A 22887-nucleotide genomic window follows, 5' to 3' on the forward strand; every position below is an offset into this window, starting at 1 on the left:
TGTTTTGTGGTAGTTATCCACCTACAGATGGCCTGATATGCCAACAAGGCAATGCAAGAGGCATTAACTACTAGATATATTAGAAGTGTGTGTATGTATATATGTGTGTGTGTGTACATATGTGTATATATGTATGTATGTATATATATATGTATATTTATATATATGTATATATAGTAAAATAGTGGCAAATCTGTTTTTTTAGTTTTTTATTGGGGGACTATTGTACCTCTCAGCGCCCTGCATGTATCCCTCCACCATTAATAGGTTTGTTGTTTGTTTATTTATTTATTAATAAGAGTAATTATTTTTTATTAATATAATAATAATTATTATCATTTTTAGATACTTTATGTAATAGATTTCTATGAGGGAGCTGTGTGAAGCATGATAAGCTTCAGATGTTTGATCCCGTTCACCACCACTGTGAGGCATCACATTTGCATATTCATTTTTTAATTATGCAGAAAGTTTTACAAATCATTGTAATACCTCTTTAAATCCAATAAGTTTAACCAGCAGTAAATAACATCTGGAAATCAGTTAATTTTGATCGATTAAGCTGTGCGAGCTGATCGCTTCAATACATGCTTTCGTTGTCATGCTTTCCGAACCACAGCGACCCCTAGCAGAATTACAGCACGGGGGGCGTGGCTCTGCGGCTGACAAACAGACCAATTAGAACTCGCGTAGAGTCGCCAGCTATACATATTTATACCCTTTCCCGCGCTTTGCGACTTCAGCTACAACCCAATGGGGGTTGGCGGCGCTCTAGCGAACCGACCAACCGGCACTCGCGGAGACTCACTAACTATGCATATTCATGAGCTTTCCCGCACTTTGTGGTCACGTGGAAAATTTCGCGCGAAAACTTTGCCTTGCCGGGAAAAGTAGCAGCAGCAGCGGAGTGAGCAGAGCAGGCGTGTGTAGAAGCGGAGCACAATGGCGGTGAGTGGAGAGTTACTGCATATTTTAATAAACTGAATTTCTGCAGAAGAATATGGCTATCTAAGTGTGTCATTAGAGTGACAGCATTATGATTTCTTGCTATTAAAGAGAAAACGTTGTTGAGACGTTACAGTAGTGTCATTCACATGTTAGGCTGAATATAGATGAGGTTATAAAGCTCAATAATAAGCCATGATCTCATGTCTTAAAGACGTTTATTATGGTTTGACAGTTCGGCAATTACTGTCGTATTATATAATGTAGTCATTTATTGTATATACGATCATATTTAAATGGTGTGATTTAAAAAAATATGTTAATATATAATTTTAAAAATATTGTTTCCTAAAAATATCACGAGATGCCAAGACATGTTATCCAACGTTTGCTTTTATAACTTTATATGGGCAGGATGTTAGTTATTTATTAGTTATTATAGTTATAGTGCTACATTAGTCATTTAACTAAACCAGTAGTAGTAATAATAATCATTTAATTAATTATTATTAATAATAATAGTTAAATAAAAGAAGTGTTAGTAATGCCATTTGTGCTTGAAAATAGTGATTTTTGTCCTGTGTGTCTGGATTAACGTTAAACTGATGAAAGCACCACGTTGGACAGACGTCCAGTGTCTTTGTTGACGGTTGCTGCTGGTTAGCATGTTGGCTAGCTAGCGCTAGCGCCAGTGTTTACTAGTCAGATTAAACAGCCTTACTAGCCGCTCGTGCAGCTCTACATAAGCTCTGTGATTTAAGTAATAGTTAAATAAACCCGCCTTCTTTGTTTTTATATAATAAAATCGGGAAATCTAGAGTTTTCCTCTAAGATTGACTCGATGTGCAGCAGCCACGGCCCTGGTCTAGTGGTGGGAGAGCTGCTTGGGCTCCTCGTGCTGGAGAACCTGGGTTTGGGTTCTGTTGGGCAGAAAAGCTGGACACAGGGCAGTGTGAACACCTGTCTGCACGTTGGCAGCGATGGGTCACTTCATTACTGTTGTACATTTATTTAAAGCTCGTCAATGTTGGAGTAACAGCGTGTTTCCGCTGCTTCTGAGAATTTCCCGGTCCACCTTAAACAGCGCGGTGGTTAGACAGGGGAGCGGGGAGGCGGGCAGTGTGAGCAATGCGGCGTTTAAGGTGGAACGGAAAGTTACCAAAAGTTGAGTTGAGACAAGCCTCGTTTTTCCCTTTTTTGAGTGACTGTTTAAGAGAACTGATATATTGATATTTCAGCATTTCAGAATTCAAATAATAATGCATAAAAAAGTGTAGAATAAATGAGTTTGTAATTTCTTACTAAATGGGGTGCATATCAAATGTCCATCTGTTTCTCACAAACCTCATTTTCCAAATGTTTAATTGATATTTAAAACCAACTCCGTAATCTTGACTTATGTGAATATTTCCGTTCCAGGATTCATCCGAGTCTTTCCACATGGCGACCAGCCCCAGTCGTGGCTCACGGAGGGGAGACCTGACCTCCAGCCCGGGGAGAGACCTCCCTCCTTTCGAGGACGAATCCGAGGGCCTGCTGGGGGACAACATCCCCGATGAGGAAGAGGAGGGAGATGGAGAAGAGCTCATTGGGAACGGGATGGAGACGTGAGGAACAGCCTTGTACTTAATGTTGTGGGTTGCTGCGTTTGCAGAGAGGATGCTCTTAAAGATGGCATCTGATGGGACTCTTCTTGGGCCCAGGCTTTGGTTCTGTATCTATTGGTTGAGGTGGAGTTATAGGGGGTAGTGAGATTTAAGAACTGGCTGGTAAGCTTGGGAGTTCTTCAGTATTTTAGATGTTTAAGTATGTGTATAGTGCTGCCGGGCTAGTGTTAAGACAATCCTGCAATGTTGAGCATGTCCTTTGTTGTTTTCAGGGACTACCGTGCCATCCCAGAGCTGGATCGGTATGAAGAGGAGGGTCTGGATGATGAAGAGGACCTGAGTGAGCTCTCTCCTGGAGCTCGTGCCGCTGCGGAGGAGGCCATGAGGCGCAGAGACAGAGAGCAAGGCATGGGCCGCATGGGAAGAGGCCTGCTGTATGGTGGGTTCAGTCGTGGTGTAGAACATGGATTGCTGTCAGGCTGTCGTTGTGTAAACCTCTAAGGGTCTCGTAAGGGTCTTGGGTCTAAAATTGTGTCCTGTGCGCTTTCTTCTTGCAGACAGCGAAGACGAGGATGACGAGCGGCCGTCCAAGAGGCGCCGTCGTCTGGCAGAGCGGGCGGCTGAGGGAGCCGGGGCTGAAGGCGAGGATGAGGAGATGATCGAGAGCATTGAGAACCTGGAGGATATGAAGGGACACACGGTGCGAGAGTGGGTGTCCATGGCCGCCCCACGTCTGGAGATCTACCACCGCTTCAAGAACTTTCTGCGCACGCACGTGGACGAGCACGGGCACAACGTCTTTAAGGAGAGGATCAGCGACATGTGTAAAGGTGAGGGGTCTAGTGAAGCCTGTGTGAGTAGCGTAGAGTTGTAGAGGAATGTAAACCCATTCACATTTCAAGTGCTACGGCCTTCTGATTGGTCGAACGGGATAACTTGTCTAAGCTTGTTAACTTGTTTAAGTTTTGGACGTTTCTTTTTATTTATTTATTTCTAAATAGAAAACAAGGAGAGTTTGCTGGTGAACTACGAAGAGCTGGCCTCCAGAGAGCACGTTCTGGCTTACTTTCTCCCTGAGGCTCCTGCCGAGATGTTGAAGATCTTTGATGAGGCGGCGAAGGAAGTGGTGTTGGCTATGTACCCCAAGTATGACCGCATCGCCCACGAGATCCATGTTCGTATCGGTAACCTGCCGCTAGTAGAGGAGCTGCGATCGCTCAGGTACGCGTTCAGACTGATGTGCTGTGGCCAATGCAAGCTGTAATACTTTTTATTGGCTGGTAAACTATTTGTAATGGTTTGGTCAGTGTAACGGAGTCCAGAAGTTGCTTCCTAATCCATAAGTCTAGATATTTAGTATTGAAATAATGAATTTATTGCTAATTTTATCATAGACTGTCTAGGTGCATTATTTTTTTTTGTAACGCTCTGTCCAAACGAAGCAGTTTTAAAGGTTAATTAACTTGATGTTTTAATCCTTTTATCCTGTGATGATCATCCAGTGGGATGTGTGGTAATTCCTTGCTTTCCTGATTTCCCCCTCTGTAGGCAGCTCCATCTGAACCAGCTGATCCGCACCAGCGGCGTAGTGACCAGCTGCACCGGGGTTCTGCCGCAGCTGGGAATGGTGAAGTACAACTGTAACAAGTGTAACTTCATCCTCGGCCCCTTCTTCCAGTCCCAGAATCAGGAGGTGAAACCGGGCTCCTGTCCAGAATGTCAGTCGCTTGGACCCTTTGAAATCAACATGGAGCAGGTATGGGGGGTCTCTCTGGGGTTCGGAGTGTTCATTGTTTTTGCTCAGAATTGAAAGCTAATGAAATCTTGGCTAGGATTTGCCATGATGATGTTGATTGAACTGCTGTATGAGAAATTAAAACTAATAATGGCATTGGTCCGATGACTGGTGTCAGAATCATGCCGATATCGGCAGATTACGCTGCATGGTGGAAGTGCTCACTGTTGGCCAGTACTCAAAATTTCAGGATCTGTATCTCTGCTGCTACTAGCACTTTTTTAGGGTTTTAGATGACCTACTATTGGTACTCCGTGCCCTGTCCATTGTAACTGATGGCACCATTAGAATGGAGAAATGCACTGGTGTGGATTATGGCCGACTTGATGACCACTGCCGTTTATTTGTTTGTCTAAACAACCAATAAAAAGCTTGTTTTCCAAAGAACTCCTCCTCCTTAGTTCCTATTTGGCCATGTTCAGCTCATGTTAAGCTCTCCGTTAACCAACTGTTCTTCCCACAGACGGTGTATCAGAACTACCAGCGCATCACCATCCAGGAGAGCCCTGGTAAGGTAGCCGCCGGCCGTCTGCCGAGGTCCAAGGACGCCATCCTGCTGGCTGATCTGGTGGACAATTGCAAGCCTGGTGATGAAATTGTGAGTCTGCCTGTCTGCACTGTGCGTTTCCAGAGACCTGAATTACAGTAGTTCACTCGAAATGCTGAGACTCGTGTGTTCTTTCTTTATCAGGAGCTGACCGGCATCTACCACAACAACTACGACGGCTCTCTGAACATGGCCAATGGCTTCCCTGTGTTTGCTACAGTGATCCTGGCCAATCACATCGCACGGAAGGATGAGCGCGTGGCAGTGGCGGAGTTGACCGACGAGGATGTGAAGGCCATCGTGTCTTTGTCCAAGGACGAGCGCATTGGAGAGCGGGTGAGCTCTCGCCATGTGATGTTTCTGAGTAGTCTGGGCTTGTTCTGATGAGAGCATGGTTCTGAACACCTTCTGCACCAGTTGATCCAAACGCTGGACTGATCTCTCTCTGTGTTTCTGCAGATCTTCGCCAGCATTGGACCTTCCATCTATGGGCATGAAGATATTAAGAGGGGTCTGGCTCTGGCTCTCTTTGGCGGCGAGTCGAAGAATCCAGGTGGGTGGTTCTAGTGTTTAGTCTTCACCTCTGGTCTGGATCTTCTGCGCTGGGTTTCTCTGCTTGTTAAGGATTTGAGCTATGCGAATGAGTGCTGAGGCTCTTCTCTCTCGCTCTGTCTGTCTGTAGGAGGGAAGCACAAAGTGCGTGGTGACATCAACGTGCTGTTGTGTGGAGATCCTGGCACAGCCAAATCCCAGTTCCTGAAGTACGTGGAGAAGGTGGCGAGCCGGGCCGTGTTCACAACAGGGCAGGGTGCCTCAGCTGTGGGTCTGACCGCCTACGTGCAGAGGCACCCGGTCACCCGAGAGTGGACCCTCGAGGCTGGAGCTCTGGTGCTGGCTGACCGAGGGGTCTGCCTCATCGACGAGTTTGACAAGGTGAGGCGTTTGATGGAGTCTGGTCTAGACAAGGCTTTGGTGTATGTTGATATCAAGCCAGAACCCATGCATTTGTGCAGCTGATGCCGGTCAGTTCAGGTGTGTGTTTTGACGCACTGTGCCCTGCTTGTGCTTCCTTTTGCCTAGATGAACGACCAGGACCGCACCAGTATCCATGAAGCCATGGAGCAGCAGAGTATCTCCATCTCCAAAGCAGGCATAGTCACTTCACTGCAGGCACGCTGCACAGTCATCGCTGCTGCCAACCCAATTGGTACGTGCTGAGCTTAGGTGCAGGAAATGAGGGTCGTGGCACTAATTCAGCTGAGGCTACATTTCGTTTTGGACCCTGTGAAGGATTTAATCCTGGCTTTAACCTTTTTTATTTTTCCAAATGCATTAAATGAACAATTATTGGGACACCTTTTAATCACTGATTAAGTTTTTTATTGCCACAGCTGTATAAAATCAAGCACCTAGTCATTAGTGAAAGAATTGGTGGTTTTAAAGAGCTCACTGAACTCCAGTGTGGTTCTGTAATGGGAGCCACCGCTGCAACAACACAGGGGTTCATATGGGTCCTGGAAAACCTGGAAAGTCATGGAAAAGAAACATGCTAAAATCCAGTAATGAATAGTCCTTGAAAATAACAATTTTAAAAAAGTACTTAAAGGTCATGGAAAATATTGTAATGAGATCCTGTTGTCATTTTAATTAATTTATTTATATTTATGTATTTATATAGATGAATAGATGCCAAGCTTTTATAGTAGCATATTTTCACATGAACCATCACCAGCCCGTATTTCATATGACCATGCACGGTTGTGGCCGTTGTTAATAAGCTAGCCTGGACAGTCTTTCAGCTACTAGCGTGGACCGAACACCAAACAAAAGTTTTGCTCCTGGAGTTTTGTTTTTTGGTCCATGAAAAGTCATAGAAAATCCTTGAATTTGAAATTGGTTAAAATGCATGAACCCTAAACAACTAGTCAACAAGTCAGCTGGTGAAATTTAGACCTTCCCTCCTAGATCTTCCTCAGTCAGCTGTGAGTGGTGTTATTATTGAGCAGTGGAAGCATTTAGGAGGAACAGCTCACAGAGAGCAGCTCAGTGTCCACCGAGTGTCTGTCAGACCATGTAAAGCTACAGAGCGGGGTCAGGGCCGAGTGCCGAGCTCAGAGCAGAGTGCAGAAAAGTCTCCAATAACTGCAGAGCTTCAGACCTGCTGCTGCTAGAGCTGCAAAGGGGGACCAGCTCCATATTAATGCCTGTGTGTTTAGACTGGGATGTCATAAAAGCTCCTTTAGTCCCAATACTTTTATCCATGCATGTATGTGCCAAACAAAATGAACCCAGTGATGGGGAAAACCACGACTTTCAGTAGGAATGTGATTTTAGTTTTTTTTTCAACTTTGTCGTTGACCTCTGACTCCCTGCTTCTTTTAAGGTGGCCGCTATGACCCGTCCCTCACATTCTCTGAGAACGTGGACCTGACCGAGCCCATCGTGTCTCGTTTTGACGTCTTGTGCGTTGTAAGAGACACCGTGGATCCTGTGCAGGTAAGGCATTCCTTCACGCCTGTATCGGTTCCTCTTGCAGTTCCCTTGAATGAGTTCCTCAGAATGACCCTGATGTCATCATTATTCTGTAAAGGACGAAATGCTCGCTCGCTTCGTGGTCGGCAGCCACATCAAGCATCACCCCAGCAACAAGGAAGGAGGCGTGGCTGGGCTGGAGGAAGTGGTGCTGCCAAACTCCTCCGACGTGCCACCCATCCCTCAGGAGCTGCTCAGGAAGTACATCATCTACGCCAAAGAACGCGTGCGGCCTAAGCTCAACCAGATGGACCAGGACAAGGTGGCCCGCATTTACAGCGACCTCCGTAAGGAGTCCATGGTGAGAGCGGTGGCGGCAGTTGAATTACATTACATGATTTCTGTCCTGTTCCTTTAAGTGCCCCTGTGGCCTGTATTCCTCATGGTTTCCTTGTTTCACCACCAGGCTACGGGCAGCATCCCGATCACGGTGCGTCATATCGAGTCGATGATCCGCATGGCCGAGGCTCACGCACGAATGCACCTCCGGGATTATGTACAAGAGGATGACGTGAACATGGCCATCCGTGTGATGCTGGAGAGCTTCATTGACACTCAGAAGTTCAGTGTGATGAAGAGCATGAGGAAGGTGTGGAGGATTGTACTTGCTTGTATATATTTTTTTAAATTATTAAATATATATATATTTAATTTTTAATTAAACCCCCCCCTACTTTTAAGCCTCTGAACGGTCAATTCCTGCAGTTTCAGCCCTGATTATAATACATTATAATATTTATTATATATATATATATATATATATATATATATATATATATATATTTATTTATATATATGGCAATGCAGATAAGCCAAGCTCCAAATGTAGCTTCACAGGTTATTGTGGTCAAGAATTGAGGCCTAAAAGCACTAAACCTCAAAGCACTCATACATACACAAATCGTTATGTGAGTCTTCTGAACTCATTAGCCCCCCCCCCCACCCCCCCCCCCCCCCGACTCCCAGGAGTTTTCTCGCCGTCTTGCACAGCGCCGGTTTATTTCAGTTTGACTGATGCGTGCCTGTTTCCTCCAGACGTTTGCACGGTACCTGGCCTTCAGGCGAGACAACAACGAGCTTCTGCTGTTCATCCTGAAGCAGCTGGTGGCTGAGCAGGTGGCTTACCAGCGCAACAGATACGGAGCCCAGCAGGACGTGATTGAAATCCCAGAGAAAGACTTGGTGGATAAGGTAAAATAATGGCCCTGTTCGTTTCCGTGCTGTTTGCTGTATTAAATGGTTATGTGTCTTGTGGACTTCAGGACTGAATAAACTTGTGTTGCCTGTATCGATGCATGACTTCACAAATCAGTAGTGCAACTGTTCAGAAAACAGCTCTGGAGATGCGTTAATTAAGGAGCTAGTACTAATTTGCCACTATACATTACTACTTTTGTCTGTAAACAAGCTATATTATATTAGAGGCTTTATTGGGTGGTAGAATGTATGTCTCTATGAATGAATGTTCATGTTAGTTATGGCCCTAAAAATCTTGTTTTTTTTCTGTGGTTTTTGTTTTGGGTGTTCTGGAAGGTCCAAAAGCTGTTTTTTAGATTAGTCTTAAACACCGTAATGGTCTGCCAGACACGCCAGGAGGACTGAACAGTGTCCGGTCACTGCAGGGTTGTCTTATTTAGGCAACAATTTTATTTATATATTTATTATATACATTTTTTTCCCCGTCTTTCCTCTACAGGCTCGACAGATCAACATCCACAACTTGTCTGCGTTTTACGACAGCGACGTCTTCCGCTCGAACAAGTTCTCCCACGACCTGAAGAAGAAGCTCATAATGCAGCAGTTCTAGGCTTGGTCATGTCTTGGGGTTGGGACTGCGTTCACGTAGCATTTTGCTGCGAACATCCTGGATGTATTGTACATATTTTCCTGCATCGCCTCACATTGTGGGACTGGAAAACTTCTGAAATGGACAGAATTGGTTGATTTATTGTGAAGGACGTCACCACATTTGTTGTGGTCACTTCTGATGTTGCTTGTTGCGAGAGAGGTGGTATGAATTTGCTTTTGTACTTTTTTCTATTGTTCATTGCAGAAATGCTCTGCATGTGTAGACTGTGTTAAAAGATTTCAGCCATGTTGAAAATAAACTAATTCATAGTGAAGTGGCGTCGTCTTTCTGACTGCTTGTAGAAGGTTTATGCGCTGTTTGTTCCGTTTCTGGAAGGAAACTGGTCATTCCTTTACTCCACTTCTGCATTTTCGCTTAAGGCAGCATACGCTGGTTGAATAGGGGGCATTGGTCATTCACACTCTGGGAGGGGATGCTGCTCATTACTGCGCTGTGGAGCTTCGGTGAAGCTGCACAAGACTTCGAGTCCACCAGTGTAGAATCCTGTAATACTACTCTACCACCTCAGCCCACATGCTTCTTCATCTTCAGAGATCACTTCTGTATCCCAGCTTGTCAACAAATGCTTGTGTACAGCTGTCCATGTAAGGGAGATTTGTGTTTACTGCAGTTGAGTAAAAGTGTATTATGCTCCCTGCCTGTAGGGGGAGCTCAGGGGCTCTGTCTGTATACAGTACACAAACCTTTTTTAAATCAGTAACAATCATAAAATCAATTTGACATTTTCTGTAAAGCTAATCTTTCATGGGTTTGCCAATTCTCATTTTTAAAAATGTGAAATGTTCTCTGTGCCACTGGCTGCAACACAAGCCCAAAGCGTGATTGATCCACTTATCTGTTTAAGAGTTGGCGAGGTGTTCTCATGAAATTCTGCACCCTCGTCATCAGTCCACAGATCATCATATTACTTTTTTTTTTATTTATTTATATGCACTGTACAGTAGAACAGTGCACCAGAGCTTGCGTAATCTTCCCTCCTAGGTCTTATGTAGTCACATAAGGGTTGCCTTGCCTGTCTAGGAATCCTAACAGCAGTCCTCTCAAGGTTTTCCTGGGCTCTGTCTATGTGCCTTACACATACTGATCTGGGTAAGTAAGGTCAAATTAATTTTATGATGGTTACTGATTTAAAAACAAACAAAAAAACCTGCAGCATGCAAAAGTTTGGGCACTCCTGGTCAGATATGTTATGTAAATATACTTGCCATCACTGCTATGATTATAGCGGCACACCTGAGCAAAACGGCAGTCCTATGTGGTTTTGACTGAGGTGGATCTTGGCTTACTGGGCAGGGAGGAAGGGGGAACATGCCTGAAGCCCCTCCTCCCAATCAAAGGTCTCATAAGTACGACCTCTACCTTGTTCACATTGACTTTCACAAGTCTTCGCAACCCTCCACCACCCAGTCACCTCCCTTTTAACCCGGTCAAATCTCGTTCCTGGCTCCACTTCCTTAGAGCGGGGGGCTCGCCACTCAGCACCAATAACTTGGGTCTAATGATGACCCTCTTTTCACCTTCAGCTTTTATTTATTTTTATATTTTATCTACAAACAGTAAGAATTTGCTGGTATTTAATTGGCTCTACTAGTAAAATGTTCTCCGTGCCACTGGCTGCAACACAAACCCAAAGCATGACTGATCCACTCATCTGTTTAACAGTTGGCAAGGTGTTCTTCACATGAAATTCTGCACCCTCGTCATCCGTCCACAGATCATATTTCTTTTTTTTTTTTTTTCGCTCCAGAGCTTGCTTAATCTTCCTCCTAGGTCTTATACAGTCAAATAAGGGTTGCCTTTCCCGTCTAGGAATCCTAACAGCAGCTCCTCCAGACCTCAACATCTACGCTTAACATTACTCCACAACCAACCACAGAGAGCTTTAATCATCTGTGGTCCCAGAACAGCTGCACCACCTCTTGAGGACACAGTCAGGCAGGTGTTGCTGCACAGTAGAACAGTGCACCACCCCCAGCTCTCGCTCCCTTTAGGACCCAGAGTGGACGCACCGCCTCCTGCAGACACTGCAGGCTGACCCGCACCGCTCAGCCCTGGCCACAGCCTGGCAGCAAGGGCGGGCTGCTCATTGACTAGAAAGGCAGCAACGCATTTCCTTCACCACCTGACTGCCGGGCTCATGCCTGCCTTGTCATCTGCATCCCTCCCGAGCATCCCTCCGTGCTAGGGGGGCTGTCTGGCTGTCTGTCTGTCTGCATCGTCATGCAGTGGCACATTGCAGATCGAGGTCACTAAGTCAGAAATGCACTGACCAGCTGGGGGATGCAGATTCATCTGGGCTGCACGAGCTTCTGATTGATTACATAGTGTGTGTGTGTGTGTGTGTGGACCCCCTTTAACCTGACTGTAATGTTGGGCGTTGGAGCTGCAGCGATGCCTCGGTCCTCTTTTGCCTGCCTTGTATTGGGTAAGTGCATCGTTTTTGGGGGTATTAGAGGTTTTTGTGGGGGGTTGGAGTTTGTATTTGCTGCATGCGTTTGGTTTAAGGCATCACTAATAGCCTGTTAGCTCAACACATGCTCATTCGCCAGCTCATTTTTCTAATTGTCCGTTCCACCTTAAATGGTGCAGCAGTTCCATTCTGGCGCCTCAGGCGCCAGAATGGAACTGCCGCACCATTTAAGGTGGAACGGACAATTAGAAAAATGAGCTGGCGAGTGAGACGATAACTTAATATTCGCGTGTTTTAAGCAAAATTAGGCACATAATTCACACAAATACCTTAAATAAATACACCTACGAACATTTCTAACACATTTAACCAACATTACATGGACATTTATTACGAAAAAAACGCTTAACTTTGACTTCTGTCAGCCACTCATTCATTATCACAGCCAGAAATGACCAGTGACCAGCCTATCAAATATAACTATTACTATAGCACCTACCTATATTTACATTAATATGCTAAAACATCATTTTATTCCCCCCAAAAATATTTTCAATAACCATTCATTCATTTCTACAGCATTAAATGATGTTCAAAAATACATAGAAAACACCCTATGTATGTTTCAATGTTTACATGCACATGCATAATGAGACTAATATGGACACACATGCTTATGCATATTGCTCCGGCATGGTCAGGCTCAAGCCGTGTCTCCCGTGGCTTTTGCAAGAGGCCGTCGGACCCAGATTGGGGTGGTCAAAAGCCATCCTCCTCTTGTTTTGGCTGCTCTGGTCAGGCCTCAGACACAACAGTCTGACAGGCTGTGAACTGCAAAGTGGCAGAGCTGCCGTACAGCGCTTTGCTGCGTACCTTGCTTTTGACACCATCTTTGTAAGCCCCATACCTCGTATCTTTTAATCATTTACGTTAATCATTCATCCAAATTGAAATTAAAAGCCTCGGCAGCATTAGTAGTGTTTAAAAATACAGCCAGGCCTTGTAATGCAATTGCAGCTCTGTATCTGTTGACTCATGTCTTTCCCCAGAGATCCTTCTCCTCTGCCCAACCTCAGCCCGATAAAAGGCGTCTTTGGCTCTCTACCAGGATGCCCATGCCCATGCGGTAGCCCCTAGTCTTTTTCTCTTTGTCTATTCTCATGATCACGGCCACTGCAGAACCTCCAGCCTGAACCGGGGGCCTATAAATCTCCCACCTCATGCTAACGTCCCACCTACACACTGCTGCAAAGTCAGCCAGACGGAGAAACCTATTCAGGTCAGGTAGATTCAGCATCTATCTCACCGTAGGGCCCCGGTGTGCTGTCCCATTGAGAGGTGATTTAGCGAACCAGCATGCAGAGACAACGAAACAGCACTGTGGAGCTGGAGGTGAGAATTAATTGGGGGCTAACCAGGTGGACTGCATTATTATTATTTTTTTTAATCACCAAATGGTGGATTTGCACACCATAAGGAGGAGAACTAGTCCTTAAAGTATGATATTCGCAGCATTAAAGTGATATTTTGATCCCTAAGGTGGAATTCCACCGATTTTCTGCATAATTAAACAGTTAAGTCATTCAGATTCACAATGCTGGTGAACAGAACCAGACATCTGAAAAGTTTCATGTCTCTAAAAGCTACATTATAGGTCAAATTATTACACGAAATGGTTACAGATATGTTGCCTGATGTCCGAGGCATTGATTTAAAACATTTAACACGTTATAAACATTTAGCATTTTAAAAAAAAGCATGCACAATTCGGAGGGTTACATGCAGACCGTCATGAGGCAAAGTAGTACCCAAAGAAAAATATCTATACCGTATAATTTCATTTTTTCACATTTTAAACTTTGCTTAAAATAAAAAGCCACAAGACATAAAGGTCACTGTTAGCTTTAATAAATTAGTAAATGAGAGGCTATATTTGTGTTGTAGACATTGAGACATCCGGTTCCCATCACCACCACTGTAAGGAAATGTGAGTCAGTAAGTTTCTCTGCAATGAAGCATTTCCCACCAAAACTATTCTGAATATCTGTTTACATCCCAATTACTGAACCATGTAGAATGTTTGAACATTTTGTGAAATTCCTCTTTAAGGAAAACGCTCAGTGCTACAACTCTATAAGTATGATAGATTTGTGCAGTGCAAAAATGATAGGATTAGCATAAAGGGAATAAAATAAGAAAAATGGGTGTGTGCTTAATGTTTTAGGGGATCGCTAAAGGCTGACTGTCAAATCAAATCAAATTTTATTTGTCACATACATAGTCATACACAGTATAACTTGCAGTGAAATGCTTTTATGACAGTCTGCCCACATCAAGCTATACAATAAAAATCTACATTTAAACTTAACTAAACCTTAACTTAATGAAGTAAAGTGCAGAAGAAAAAAAAAAAAAAATTAAAATAGAATAAGTTACATTTAAGTTAAAAAATAAAATATAAAAATATGAAAATATAGAAATACAGAAATATAAGCAAAAAAAATACAAAATACAAATATACAAATATATATACACAGATGAAATAGTAATTTCAGTATAATAGTAACTGTCGGGCGATAAGTTGTTAAGTTTTAAGTTGTGGCTAATCTAGATAACGTTTTTTTATTTAAGGGCTCAGTGTTTTATTTTAGACTATTTATAAAATAGTCATACATGTATTTACAAATTACATGCATGTCAATTCATCATGTAATGTACACACAGGGTTTAGCGGTTAGCTAGCTACAGCTATGCATGATTGTTTAGCTACCAAATAATTGCTATTTAGCTCTCAATTCAAGCATTACTAAGGTTGTTTTTGAACACAAATGTAGCAAAATAACGTATGCATTGATTATAGATATTTAAAAGTGACGTTACTATGTTACAATTAACATAATACAATTTGTACATTATTAACTGATATCTTACCGTTGATGAACTGTTTGCCAAATTGCCAAACGTCGCCAACGTCATTTGAAAATTTCGCTGTGTCCGACGTCAGCCTGTGACTTCAGAGGGTGTTCATGTGGCGCCTCCTGTTGGTAAACCTGTTTTCCGATAAAAACGACACCACTTGAAAGTAGCATATTACGCTAATAAGCGAACAAGGCTCACCACTGCAATGCTGAATATCTACCATTACTTACCATTTGTGCTCATCTCTTCTCCACAGTGGACGACGTGTTTCTGAACCTAGCTAACATCAGCTAGAGTAGTTAGCCTCGTTAGCGAACACCATTTTTAAGTGAAATACATTTAACAGGTCTCTTAAAACAACGAATTACTGAATTGTGTGTAATTATAAAGCAGTACTGTGGTGAAAATATCTCATTTATACATAAAATGATTATCTCATTGTCCCAAATGTAGCTGTGAAGCTTCCTTCTGTGGTTTTACTGCAATGCTAATGTAGCTAACAACACTATGGTCTATAAAAATGGATAAATGTACACTGTAAAGCGAAGAGCATTAGAAGCTAACAGATATCAGTATATCAGAAGCCTCAGAAACCACATAAGCAAAAATGTTTTTCAAGATTATTTAAAAGCTCTACATGAGTAAAGGAGTAAGGCAGGGTGTTAGCGCAATGCTAGCCAATTTCTGAGGTAAAAATTCCAGTACTTAGCTAAATTAGCCTTGTGGCTCCATCACAGAGCTGAATAGGCAAAGTTTAGACACCAAACATGTGTTGAATGATCAACCTCATTTAGAATAAGGGGTAAAACTGTGTAACTAAGATGTTTCGCTTCACGTTCTGCTTTATTTGTGCGATTAATTTCCAGAGCTTAGAAAGCTAAGCTACGTGCTATTTAAGGGAGTCCCTCTGCTAGCTGTCAGCACTGCCCAGTCTGAGGAAACAGGTGCAGAGCAGACATATTGTGGCTGGTATGAAATTAAAGCTGGGTTTTGAAAGGCGCCGCAGAAAGGCGCCACTGTTGGCGATGCGGTTCGCGAGCTGCTCATTCATGTGTTGTTTTCATTCATGAGCCGCTGTTCTCGTAGCCGCGGATTACAGATTACAACACTGAAAAGAAAAGCAGACTGTCTGGGCTTGGGGAAGGCAAATCCGTCGAGCTAGTTTTCTTCAACCTCTAGATTAGGCTTAATCCCGTACTAAACTTTCAGAGGAAAAATAACCGGTCGAAGGCTTTGTTGCCCGGGATGAGGCCTAATCTGGGTCTGAGTAATCTTGCTATTTTTAATGCAATTTTCCTTTTCATTTGGCAGCAAGTCTGAGGGATTATTATGCCAGTCTATTACGTGCATCTTCTAAGTGAAGCTCAGTGGATAATTGCAGGCTTTATGTGTTTGAGAAGACGTTGAGGAGGAGACTAATCACCGAATGCATGGCGGTAGTAGCCATCGCTTCTGCGCCATGCGGTGCATGCCAATTTCTTTCCTCAACTCCCTTGAGTTGTTAATAAATTGCTAATAAATTCATCGCGAGTCTTCCACCCGTTGTCTTCTGATGTTCTTAGAGACTACTGACCTTGAAGACCTGGACTATGAACATGGTTTATTTTCTGTCACTCTGGAATTCCAGGACAGGTCTCAGAGAGGCTTTTAAGGTTCCCAGCTTTAGCTCCGTCCACATGTTTACACATCAAGAGCATCTCCTGGGCTTGGGCCCAAAGCACGCTCCTGAAGATGGAGCACAGGGAGCTTGTCAGCAAAGGAGCAGCCGTGTGGAAGAAACCAGGACTGGGTTGTGGCAGGTAGCTCTTGATGCAGCAGTTACGGTTTCATAAATGATGCAGCATGATGCGTCAGAGAAAATCGCACACTCTTGAATGTGAAGTTGCCCAGATGGTTCTTGGCATGGACATATGGTCCTAGGAAATACCAGCTTTTAGGCAGCTGTCAAAGCCGTTGCTATATGGGCCCAAATTCTGATTGTTTTGAGGGATTATTTGACATCAGCGTCTTCCAACGTAGTCCCGGCCAGTTCTGATCCAACTGAGAAAACCATTAATAGTGCATTCATGCTAAGACCTACACTATACTTCCAAATGTTTGTGGACATGCATTCAGCTACTTTAAGCATCCATTGCATCCATTGCTAACACTGATGTGCTTGTCTGTCTAGTTCCTGTATGGAAGAAGTACTGCCAATAGAATAGGACTCTGTGGAGCAGATCATCATCATCATGAACCTGTTGGCACCATGCTGCCTAATAATGCCAGGCGTGGGCTAGTAGAGGGGTATAACGCCCCCCAGCTTTGAGCTGTGGAGCAGTGGAACTGCTGTGTTCTCTGGAATGATGGATGATGGAGCTCCATCCAGTACTTTTGGGATAAACTTTTGGGGATTAGGTGGGGTAGTGATCATGCAATTTGAATTTCTTCGCATCCAAAAAGGCTGAATATGGATGTTTGGGCAGATTTTTATGAACCTTTTTCTAAAGCTCACAGTGAATGGGCTAAATAAACACAGGATATGCATTATTAGCTAAAGTCGTGATGTAAGCAATACTATTTTGAACCTTTGAACAGAAAAAAGATTTTATATTTATATAAATAACCAGAAATATAATAGTGGTTGATGACCAGGTGCTTGTATGAAGCAAAAAGCAGGTCGATTTGGATCTTGGCTGATTCCAGTTGCGCATCCCTAATGGACAGATTAGCAAAATAAGCTGATGGCCCCTTTTAAAGGTTCTGCTCACAAAAGGTTCTTCAGGAAGCCAAAATGCTCCTTCTGTGGCATTGCTCCAGAGAGCACTTTTTGGAAGGTTCATTTTGAAGAATGCAGAGCAAGGATGTCTAATATTATCCACAAAGGCCTGGTGGGCTCCGAAATGTAAGCGAAATACTTGAAGGGAAGGAGGGAGGGAAACATATCCACATTAGAAGAAATGTCAGAGAAACGGGTGTCCAAAAACTTTTGGCCACATAGTGTAAATTGGTGCTTGTTATTTCTGACAAGCTTTAACTTGGTCCTCAGTGTGTCTCGGGCCTTTACAGCAGTGAAACCTGAAAATACAGGAATGCAGCCTCAGTCTCATGCCTTTCATCACTGCAGCACTTCTGCAGACTATCTTCTTACTGGTTACTCAGCAACTCTGGGTTTTGCGCAAGCTTCTTCGCTCAGCCCCAAGGGTGTAGATTTTTATAAAACCGTGTGGATTTTATAGCCCATCTACTCTGTTCTGTAGTAAAACTGCTACTGATGACACATTCAGACCAATGGAGACGCAGGACTTCACCTCCTTCAGACAACCTTCAGGTCAGGATGACGTGGTACTCTGAACGTCTGGATGTGCTTAGTGGGCCAAACCTCCACGCTGGCTTCGATGGACTCGAAGCGCAGCGTGTGGACCCCACTTTCCGCTCATGTGGGCTTACTGGTGTATCCAGTAATGGTAACGCTAATCCTGCAATGACCTCATGGTATAAGAAGTGATTCGACTGGAGTGGTAAGCAAAAGGGACGCTAAGCTGCTGTGATACTGGACCATCTGTGGTCAGTGGCCAGCTGGGCCAAAACGTGAGGTGTCGCTGGGCAGGTTAGGCCGTGGACGCTAGTTGGGAGGCTAGTGTTTGGGCTGCCACCTGTTGAGGTTATATTGCAGTTATGAATAGCAGATTACATATTTATAGATGCAGCCAGATACGGGGTTCTTCAAGGGCTCTTCAGTAAGGGCTCAAATAACCATTTCCGATCAGCCATAACATTAAAACCAGGCCACCAAACCGCCTCTACATAGTCAGGTCAGGGGTGGTGGGGCCTCCATGAGCATCAGTAAGCCTTGGGCCTCCGGAGCATCTTTCATAGTTACTGACCTCTGCACCTTGGGAACACCCTCCCCCCCCCCAACTTTAAATGCTACCTGTTTACCTGCTACCCAGTATAGGCAACCCTTTGGCTGATTGGTGTATAGCACCAAAAAGGGCTTCACTATCCAGTGCACTGTAAGCATAAAGAGGGTTCTACACAATGCTGAAAAGTGTCTTTGACTTGTAACAATAGTGGAACCCTTTTTGATGCTACATAGAACCATTTGTTTAAAGGGTTCTTTAAAGAATCATCCACAAAAGAATAAAGAGAATAAAAACAAGCACTAATATCATTTTTTATTATATATTTTTTTTTACCCCTTCAGGCTCGTCTCTTCTGCTCCTCATATCTGCTGATGTTCTGAGTGCCGGTCCAACTGAGTCCAACCGACCCCTCCTGGATGTTCCTCTTGGCCTCGAGGAGCACGAGGGCGCCCAGCTTGGTCTAATGGACAATTCCCAGGAGAGTTCCGGGTTCTTGGCGGAGGACAGCGAGGAGAATAAGGCGCCTCGGGCAGTGCGGCAGTGGGGTGTCCAAGGGGAGGCCAACAGCAGTCTGGATGCAGACTCCTTGATAGGTGCGCAGCGTGTTCCAATCGATTGATTTTGTGAAAGAAATAATAAGCTAATCGTATAACTGTGTAACGTTCATTCACTGTTGTACACAGTAGCATGTTTGGTCAAGCTGTAAACTGAGGGAGCGTGATTGGTGAGGCCGTCATTTCTACTTTTCCCTACTAATACGCCCACGCCTACGTCCCGGCTTGTCTAACAAAACCCCAAATTAATTGATTTTTATTCTGTTAGTGTCAGAAATGCAATCATATTGAACCAGAAAACACAGAAATAGCAACATGACTCACGGATCATTCACATTGTACCGTTACTCTGCCTGCAAAACACAATAATAAGTTCTTACTGATCCAAGCTGTGCTCTGAATGAGCCGTGTTCTCACTCTGGAAAAACATAGCGCATCCAACAAGAACAGCCAGGACGAAGCCTCGTCCAAAACGTAGTAGCTTACTGGTCTTACTCTATTTTACCATGTGCAGCCTGACGATGCTAGCACTGTAACTCTTCTGGTAGCCAATGAACATATGCAAACAGTTGATTTCCAGTTTGTGCTTGGATTGGCCACTAGGGGGCCTGTGGAAAGATGTTAAGTTGGAAAAGCTTAACTCTGCATTAAATAAAAGTGCAATCAAATTTAAACTAAGTTAATAATGTAGGAAATAAACTGAATTTTAGCTTTAATTATTTGTTTAATTTCTGTTTACAAGCCTAACCTGATTCAGGTGCTGCAAATTAGCAAATTATGCAGTGTGCAATAAATATTGAGTCCAGTGAGGTAGTAAAGTTATTAGTGCAAAATGCTTCCCATATTGTCTGGGGTACATGGTTTGTGAGAGAGAGAGTGTGCATGGAACAGAAAAAAACATCAGTTCAGTCTCTGGTGTTGAGGAGTCTGATGGCTTGGGGGAAGAAGCTATTGCAGAGTCTGGTCATGTTGGACTGGATGCTGCGGTACCTTCTTCCGGATTGCAGGAGGGAGAACAGTCTGTATGAAGGGTGGGTGGAGTCATCCACAATGCTGGTTGCTTTGCGTATGCAGCGGGCTGACCCAGACTTTGTACTAGGGGGGGTGGCAGGATAGATCAGTCCAGGTAATGTCCGGTCTAGCTCATTCGGATGTTCGCGTACAGCTCCTCCGGGTAACGTCTGGTGAAGGTCTGGGTTACCCTGCAAGTCTGAAATGGGCTTCTTGTTCATTTTGCAGCATTTTATGCTGATAAATGTATATCTGTCTTGTCCGTATCGGATAAATGAGTACAAAGCTTGTCCGACCTGGCAACAGTTGCTATGAAGGAATACTTTTGTAGTGCATGCATGGATGGAAGGTCAACTGGAGGACCGTTTCTATTAGTCCCTTTTCTCTTCCATGCTCTAAACCAGTTCTTATGTTCTTATCTGAGTCCTGCCGGCTAAAGCGTTGCCAGAATGTTCTTCTGGATTGGAACAGAGCTGTAAAAGTGGGTCAGTCTGTAGCGTGACTCATCAGGTTTTAGCATAAGTGGTCTCGAAATTGTCATTTAGCTGACAAAGATCTATCTTGAGCTTGACAGGCATGGATGTCAAAACAGCAATAAGATGCGCGATAGCGGCGCGACAGTGCCATTTATGCTTTTTAATTCCGATTGCTCTTCATCGTTCTAGCTTTGCGAGAGTGACGAGAACTTCCTTAAGACATATTCTTTCCTCTTGACAGATTAAACAAAGTGTCTGTTCGCTGTGATGTTCGCCTTGTAGTCACGCCCCAGCTGCGCGAGAGTGAGGAAGAGGGAGCGGCCGAGACTGTGTTCGTTCGCCAGGCTAACGGAGACGCGTGGGAATTAATTGTCCTCTAGAACGGTGCTTATTTTTAGGCTCGATCCTTCATGTCCAGTAAAGTTTCCACTGCAGTCCTGTTTCTCGCCTGGGTAGACTTGGTCTGATGAGAAAGCTTGCGAGTGTGTGCGCGACAGTGAAAGAAGTGTCCACCAGATTTTTTTTCAGTGAGGGGTGGCAAATTGGAATTCTATGCAGTCTCTATCTTCTGGAGTCAGCTTGCAGATTTAGGCTTGGCACGGCAGGCTAATCTCCTCGGTGGAGGGAGTGTCGTGATGCCAGTTGTTGTTTTTTCCTTTTTTTAGAGCATTTGTTCTGCCTTTTGCTGCATAACTAAGCCTTAAGTCTTAAGGCAAACCGTCGAACAGCTGCTCAAATAATGCCTGCATATTTGTCTTCATAGACAGGAGGACGTCCTCCAGATCTTGCCAGTGGGTACACTGGTTATACTCAAGCATTAAAGGAAAAATCTAGTGTTGTTAAACCTGTGTGAAGTGCCTGTGAAGCGGTGGGTATATAAGGCAGCAGTTGGAAGCAGGACAGAAGGTCAAACATCTGGCTAGACGAATGGGTCAGAACATCTCCAAAACATCAGGCAGGTCTTGTCTGGTCAGTCCCTACCAAAAGTACTCAAAGGAAGGACAACCGGGACACTGGGGACCTACACAATATGGCGACTTGTTCAAATAGCATAACCCACTTTGAAAGAACCTTCAACAGGAGGCTTTTGTTGTATTGGAAGAACCTTTCAACCAGGCGAAGAACCGTTCATGCTTCCATCCATCTCATGGTTCTAAATTGAACCATTGCCCCATCACCTCTCAAGAGAAAAGTGTTGGCACCCTGTGGTTGGAAGCAGGGAAAACAGGCAAACAGGCGTAAGAATCTTTTATAAGAAACTTTGACAAGAACCAAACTGTGAAGTTCTAGACGACTGGGTCAGAACATCTCTAAAGTATCGGGCGATTCTTGTGGGGTGTTCCAGATATGCAGTGGTCAGTACCTACCAAAATCATTGAACTGGCGACAAGGTCATGGATGCACAAAGCTCACTGCTGCTCATGGAGGTCCCACCTCACAACTTACAGGACTTGGACTAAAGGATCTGCTGCTAACATCACATTGACCACTCCCTCTACACCTTTAACCCTTTCACAAGTACGACCCAACCTGTGGGATCTGAACCCTCAGCTTCGAAAGTGACGCAACCGTCAGCTTTGATTCTACTGATTCATCCAATCTATCTACTAATTAGCCTTCCCACAACATACAGCGCATCCTTAAAATGGACCATTACAAGTAGCCAGAAAGGGTTGCGAAAGACCTTGGTCTTGCATAGTTGATAACTGCACAGTATGTTTCTGTAGGAGGTTTATAATTAGACATTGGATGTCCAAGTTGAATGTCTTTAAGAAGCATGGAAGGCTTCCCAATCTGAATTTCTCATTCATTGATTGTAGCTAAACTCTGAACCAGGCCACAATCCCATTTCCCAGGATAATCCCATCATCAGAGGCCACAAGCCCTTAACCACTAGCAGCCAAGCGCTGATTCTGACTGATCTGAGAGCAGCGTTACATCTTCCCCTGTTTAAGATTAAGGCCAGGATTTGGGTTTTGAAATCTGATCCTGCTCTTCAGCTTCTATTCCGAGTCCAGGGCCTCGTCTTTATCCCCGTTAGCTGCTGTTGACTAATGAGTGAGCAGTTGGCGTGAGTCGTGACGCTGTTGTTGATGTTCTGCATCAGTGTGATGCTTAATCATCTCTCAGGATGAGTCAATAAATCACCATATTACATAGAAAGTGCAACAAAATACATTTACTGGCCACTTTATTGGAAACACCTAGCTTGTAGGTCTTGGTTGAGACGGAAGGCCACCTGTTGATGGCCTGGATGAATCTGTTACAATGGGAGATGCTAGGCTAACGTTGCTCACAAACACTGGATTTGGATTGTCACCAGTTTCAGCAATTGACACCACGTTTCAGAACAGTGTTGATGTTCATTTAGAACCG

The 22887-nt window shown here is 44.1% G+C and overlaps 2 protein-coding genes across 3 annotated transcripts in view; both read left to right on the forward strand.

Annotated features, from left to right (window-relative positions):
* The first annotated feature begins 879 nt into the window (after window positions 1–879).
* mcm2 (minichromosome maintenance complex component 2) lies at window positions 880–9549 on the forward strand. Its single transcript, XM_072665863.1, has 16 exons — window positions 880–948; window positions 2365–2552; window positions 2825–2991; window positions 3110–3382; window positions 3554–3773; window positions 4101–4308; window positions 4811–4945; window positions 5039–5230; window positions 5354–5447; window positions 5577–5827; window positions 5975–6101; window positions 7278–7390; window positions 7485–7727; window positions 7833–8015; window positions 8462–8617; window positions 9123–9549. The coding sequence occupies exons 1-16, from the start codon at window positions 943–945 to the stop codon at window positions 9231–9233; spliced, it is 2667 nt and encodes an 888-aa protein (XP_072521964.1). The 5' UTR covers window positions 880–942; the 3' UTR covers window positions 9234–9549.
* A 1772-nt stretch (window positions 9550–11321) lies between these two features.
* podxl2 (podocalyxin-like 2) overlaps window positions 11322–22887 on the forward strand; it is a 32049-nt gene continuing 20483 nt past the window's right edge. For both annotated transcript variants that reach the window (XR_011978166.1, XM_072666135.1), the window contains exons 1-2: window positions 11322–11721; window positions 18812–19063. Coding sequence is in view for 1 of the 2 variants with exons in the window: in XM_072666135.1 (XP_072522236.1) it covers window positions 11664–11721; window positions 18812–19063 (310 nt within the window). In the remaining variant the exon portion in view is untranslated. The remainder of the gene's footprint in view (window positions 11722–18811; window positions 19064–22887) is intronic.

This window comes from Salminus brasiliensis, chromosome 21 (assembly GCF_030463535.1).
Source record: "Salminus brasiliensis chromosome 21, fSalBra1.hap2, whole genome shotgun sequence".
Taxonomy (NCBI): domain Eukaryota; kingdom Metazoa; phylum Chordata; class Actinopteri; order Characiformes; family Bryconidae; genus Salminus; species Salminus brasiliensis.

Bases quoted from the DNA above. Each gene is read 5' to 3' on its own strand.
- mcm2 (XM_072665863.1), top strand. The intron at 3,383-3,553 runs GTGAGGGGTCTA...ATTTCTAAATAG, and splicing joins GATCAGCGACATGTGTAAAG to AAAACAAGGAGAGTTTGCTG. The intron at 5,448-5,576 runs GTGGGTGGTTCT...GTCTGTCTGTAG, and splicing joins CGGCGAGTCGAAGAATCCAG to GAGGGAAGCACAAAGTGCGT.